The 6,025-nt window shown below is 46.1% G+C and overlaps 1 protein-coding gene across 1 annotated transcript in view; it reads left to right on the top strand.

The window, feature by feature from the left end:
* The first annotated feature begins 1,885 nt into the window (after positions 1-1,885).
* ecel1 (endothelin converting enzyme-like 1) overlaps positions 1,886-6,025 on the top strand; it is a 42,115-nt gene continuing 37,975 nt past the window's right edge. Inside the window, exons 1-4 of the mRNA XM_080025110.1 lie at positions 1,886-2,971; positions 4,048-4,116; positions 4,952-5,062; positions 5,222-5,314. Coding sequence (XP_079881236.1) covers positions 2,111-2,971; positions 4,048-4,116; positions 4,952-5,062; positions 5,222-5,314 — 1,134 coding nt within the window. The 5' untranslated portion in view covers positions 1,886-2,110. The remainder of the gene's footprint in view (positions 2,972-4,047; positions 4,117-4,951; positions 5,063-5,221; positions 5,315-6,025) is intronic.

The raw sequence follows: 6,025 nt of genomic DNA, 5'->3' as shown, positions 1-6,025 counted from the left end.
ACTGAAAATACATTTCTGATTGGATTTGGACTTGGTTCAAACTTGCCTGAGATGTCAATCTTAATTATATATTTATGTGATCAATTGCAGTCAAGTTGTGGCTGTAACGTCATCATTGCATGGTAATGCAGCTGAAGTTCAGATTAATTAGAAATGTATGTACAGCTTCACCACATAAGGATAGCGTTACATGTCATTCATTTTGTGCGGTGCGGACCCTCGACAGATGTGACCACATAACGAAGTTAATGTCAGGCAGACACTCACGGCTACATTTCATTCAGGCTTCTCTGTCTACCATGCTACTTACAGCGCTCAGGCACTTTACTTCAGAATTATCAAGTGTGAAAATGAATCCCTTGGGCAATATCCTCTATTACCTCCCAGAAGCAGTATTTAAACAAAAATGTCACCCTTTTGCCTTCATCCTCCCATATTCCCCCTTAACCATAACACTTTTTGAATGTAAACGTCTCTCTCTCTCCCCCTCTCTTTCTTTTTCTTTCTTTCTTTCTTTCTTTCTTTCTTTCTTTCTTTCTTTCTTTCTGTCTTTCTTCTTTCTTTCTTTCTTTCTTTCTTTCTTTCTTTCTTTCTTTCTTTCTTTCTTTCTTTCTTTCTTTCTTTCTTTCTTTCTTTCTTTCTTCCTATCTGCATACAGCCCTCACATAAGGCGAGGGGAAGCTTGTTAAAGACATCAGTGCTGAAGTTTGCAATTCTCAGAGGAGATAACAAGGATCAATTTTCACGGATCGCCTTCACAGCTCTCAGCAAGTTCACTGTGCCTATAGACACTTAAAACACAGTGACACACACACACACACACACACACACACACACACACACACACACACACACACTTCTATGTCAGCCTCTCTAACAGCTTGTGATATTCCCTACAAGCCACACGTAGAATGCATCAGCAGAAGCAAAAGAGAATTCAAATAGGCTAACAAAAACATTTTGTGTGTGTCTGCATCTGTCTGTGTGTTGTTGCTGCTTGACATGCCTGCATGTACATGTATTGCAGGTCTTTCTGTTAACGTGTATTTATCAACAGTATAAATAAAAACACTCGGGCATTGCGCATATGATTTCTATTTTGACAGCTGTTTGTAATGCGATAGCTTGTTTTTCCTTTACAAGCTCCGTAGAGAATGAGCTGAAGCTCTCTGTGCTTTAAGTGTGGCTGTGTGTGTGCTCTGACCCAAGTCACTTTCAGGTACACCAGACTTAAGACCAGTTGATTGTGGGACGGCTTGTCCACTTGGGGACAAAAACTGTGTTGGATTGGAATTGGGAAAAGATAGATTTTGTGGTCAGTGTTAAAGGGTTAGGGTTAGGTTTAGGCATACTGGTTATGGTTAGGGTTAGAAATTAAAGTCTAAATACCCCAGAATTGACGAAAGTAAACCAGTGTGTGAGTGTGATTCTACAGTTTTGTGAGACAGAAGGACATAAATCCTCCCTGTCCTATGTATTAATATAAAGTTTAACATCAGTTCGGGCTGACACAAGCTAAGTAATGGTGATTGCCACACCTCTTCATGCCCAGCTGATGCTCAAGTCTCCGCTACTGTCTCCATTGATCTGTCCAAAGCAGTGAGTCACCCGGGGACCTGGTCTCCCTGTGGGATGACTATCACCAATCAATCCAACAGCTTTAGCCGACAAACAACAGAACAAGACAAAGTGCGAGTAAATGTGCCAAAAACAAACTCAGTGTTGTCACTCTTGGCTGTTGTGATGGTTCGATTCAGTGTCCCGATCCCTCCCACTATCTCATTTCTATTTTTATCCATAGGTGACCTGTAAAGGCTTGGAGCGAGGGAGGAGAGAAGAGCACATGGAAGAGGGCAACAGAGACAGAGGATGAGAGAGATAGAGAGAGAGCAGGACCCATGAGATTCCTCACGCACAATGGGAGCCCCTCACTCTGCCTGCTCTTGATTTGAAGAGGGGACTTCACCTAAAGAAGGCCAACCGGATTTTGACATCACTTCTGTCTGAGTAGGAGTGGTCATGGCTGTACACTTAACATAGAAACCCCTCTTTCATCCCCTACTCCCTTCACCCTTCCACTACCCCTTGCGTAGTGACAGTCCCATTTGCCATGGAGAAGACGTACTCACTGACGGCCCACTACGATGAGTTCCAGGAGGTGAAATATGGCGGTCGCTACAGCAGCGACATCCTCAGCAACGGCATGACCCTTCACCTGGGGGGCAGCCTGGACCGTCATGTGGGCCGCGGCCGGGGAGGGACCCTGTCCAAGGGAGGAAACAAAGACCTGGGCAGCGCCAGCAGCAGCAACGGAGGCCTCCCACGATGGAGCAGGAGGGAGATCTGCCTGCTGTCGGCACTAGTCTTCGCGGCGGGCATGTGTGTCATCTTGGGGAGCATGCTGGCGCTCAAGTACATCTCCCTGGACGCCCAGCAGGACCCGCAGTGCAGACAGGACTGCCAACGCAAGCGCTCCCTGCTGCGGGCAGCGCGCTTTGTCCAGGCCAACATCGACCCTACCATCCAGCCCTGTCAGGACTTCTACTCGTTCGCTTGCGGTGGCTGGTTGAGACGTCACGGTATCCCTGAGGACAAGCTGAGCTACGGTATAATCACCGCTATAGGAGAGCACAACGAGGAGAAGCTACAGCGCCTCCTGCTGGAGCCTGTGAGGAGGCGTGGGCCCGACTCGGCCGAGCGCAAGGTCAAGGAGTTCTATCAGTCCTGCGTCAACATCGGGGAGATCGACAAGCTGGGCTCGGAGCCCATGACGGAGGTGATAGACAGCTGTGGGGGGTGGGACCTGGTGGGGGCTCCTCCGGGGGCCGCCGGCTGGGAGCAAGAGGGGGCTCCGCAGAGGCCAGACTTCAACGAGCTGCTGTACAGGACCCAGGGGGTGTACAGCACCGCCGTCTTCTTCTCCCTCACTGTCAACGTGGACGACAAAAACTCCTCCAGGAACGCCATCAGGGTGAGGAGAAAGCATGTTGGAGAGCTGAGTTATTGGGAAAGCATGACATCTGCGCCCTTGAATGTTGTTTGCATATGTTTGTCTATGTGTGTGTGTGTGTGTGTGTGTGTGTGTGTGTGTTGTTTTCTTCTCAGGTGGAAAATCCTCAGAAACAGCACAGTCACAAGACACTGATGACAGTCTGTTAGTTTCATTATCAGCTCTTTAAGTTGCATGAGGTTCATTCCAAACGTTGGGAACACATCTGGGATAAATTAATCTAAACTCAAGGCTCACTTCCTCATAGACCTTCATCAAATGGAACTGGCTAAGTAGTAGTTATTACATGGACTGAGATTGTGTACATTGGTCATTTGATGGCACCTTAATGAGATTTATTGGTTTAAAAAGGCAGTGCGATTTCGACGAAAGAAAAAGCCAGTAAGTGAACCTAAATAACCAAAGTTATTTTCTATTTTTCATAGACTAAGACCCTGAGGTCTGGTGATGCACCGTTTGACTAAAAAAGAAATACAAATCAAAACACATTAACTTACTCATAATCATATCAAGAAAAAACATGCATCCTTTTTGCTGGCCTTTTGAAAACCCCATACCTCCAATAGGTCAGCTTTAAGGTAGGAATAACAGCCCGGCTTTGTGACTATACATTTCCTAGATGATAACACAGGCTTAAAAGGTGGTTTGTTTGGCTTAAGAAGTCGTAGAATTATCTCAACCCGTAAAGAAACACTAAATCATGCAGTTTATCTTAAAAATTCAAACCCAACACATTTGGAGATGCATGATATGTAGGGGGACAATATCAATGTTTACTAAAAATATCTTTGATGTATTAGTGTGACATACAGAATGACTATGTTTGAGCATTATTTATGAGGAGTTATTAATAATGAATATATTGAGCAGTATAGTGTGTTGAATGGGATGTAAAGGCAGTTTGGCATTCTTACAGCTTTTAAAATATTAACCATCCCTTTGAATAGGCATCTGTTGAGGGTGTAGCTATACATATGTGACTGAGATAAAAAAAAATCTATGTATTTATATTCATTTATGTATGTGTGCTTGTACAGGTTGATCAGGAGGGGCTCACTCTGCCTGAGAGGAGCCTCTACCTGGCGCAAGATGAAGACAGTGTAAAGGTAAGCATGCTTCCTTATGCCCTCCGACCATGTCCACACATACACCTATATTAAAAATCTCCCTCCTCCATTTGCAGAAAACTTAATGCAAACACAACAGCGTTTTGGAGTATCTCTTTGTGTCAATATTATTGAAAGCGCTGATGTTAACATGCCATGACAGTAAGTGCCGATAATGTGTCAGCGCCTTCTTTAGCGAGGGTGGGGCGCAGTAGATACAACACCTCCCATCCGCAAATTCAGGTCATGATGCCTGCATTTCTGAAAACTTTCCCGTATCCCTTTCCCTTCGAATACAGAAATACAGAATTTTCTAAAATCCCCACTTTCCCCAAAATGCTCCGGTTTCAGTGTCAGGTTGTGATTTTTGCAAGTGGAAAAAAGTCCAAACCGCACAGAAAAAAGAAAAAATAGAGTTGAAGCGGACCCGGGTTCGAGTGCGGCCTGGGTTATTGTCTGTCATTCCCCTCTGTACCCCATTTCATCTCTGTCTAATATTTTCTTTCTCTAATATCTTTTTTTAAAATAAATAATTAAGTAATATCTGTGTATTTGTGGACATAGCCTCCTTCTCTCATTCGTAACCTCCCCTCTTGCTGCCCTCCTTTCCTACTTCCTCTTTTCCTACATCCTTCTTTTCTCCCCTCTCCTCCTCCGTCTGTCCCTCTGACCCATCCGTCTTTCCTCTTCATCAATCCACCTGTTTGTCTGTGTCACCCCGCTGTGCCTTTGTTATCCTGTCCACTCTGCCACATGTCACCATGCCATTACCGATGTGGTGTCGCAGTAGCCCCCCCTGTCTATTAGCGCTGACGTCATTGTGTGCTTGTCCCAGATCCTGGCGGCATACAAGGCCCTGATGGAGCGCTTGCTGAGCATGCTGGGAGCTCCGAGCCCCACGCAGAATTCCAAGGAGATCATACAGCTGGAGACCCTCCTGGCCAATGTGAGCTGATCGGGCGTGTGTGTAAATGTGTGTGTGTGTGTGTGTGTGTGTGTGTGTGTGTGTACTTGTACAGGCATCTTTGTGAGGACCAGTTTAAGCTTTTAACCAACAGAGTGAGGACATTTGTACTCTGTTGAGTAAATTCTCCTCTCTCTCCAGATCACTGTGTCAGAATACGATGACCAAAGAAAGGACATCAGCACCATGTATAACCGCATCACCCTCAGGCAGCTACAGCGCATCGCACCCAGCGTGAGTACTGCACTCACGCACGCACGCACGCACGCACGCACGCACACACACACACACACACACACACACACACACACACACACACACACACACACACACACACACACACACACACACACACACACACACACACACACACACACACACACACACACACACACACACACACACACACACACACACACACACACACACACACACACACACACACACACACACACACACACACACACACACACACACACACACACACACACACACAGAGGAAGAGAGAGATAGCGAGAGAGAGAGCACAAACACATCATTTACATGCATTTTGGGTAGAAGCAGAAGTGATGGATTAAGATTTGAACTCCAACTGAGCATTTTAAGTAGTGTGACGAGTGTGTGTGCGAGCACACATGGGGGGATTTGTGTGTGTTTGTGGCTGGAGGGAGTGGGGGACCACACACACACACACACACACACACAGACAGACACACACACACACACAAACATACAGACACACATGCTAAAAAGCTGTCCGCCCAGCAGGGGTATACTGGGAGGCTGAAGAACAGAATGAAAGATAAAGCAGAGAGAAAAAGGAGAAAATGAGGAGACATTAGGGGGTGTTGGAAACGATAGAGTGAGGGTAAAGCAGGAGGAGAGAAGCAGGGGGAGGTTCTCCTCAAGCAGCAGGAGCGCTGACAGAGGATGCTCAAGATGTTT

The sequence above is a fragment of the Ammodytes marinus genome (assembly GCF_949987685.1).
Source record: "Ammodytes marinus genome assembly, chromosome: 3".
Classification (NCBI taxonomy): Eukaryota; Metazoa; Chordata; class Actinopteri; order Uranoscopiformes; family Ammodytidae; genus Ammodytes; species Ammodytes marinus.
The sequence above is the reverse complement of the archived record's forward strand: the minus strand, read 5'-3'. Positions and strand labels throughout refer to the sequence as shown.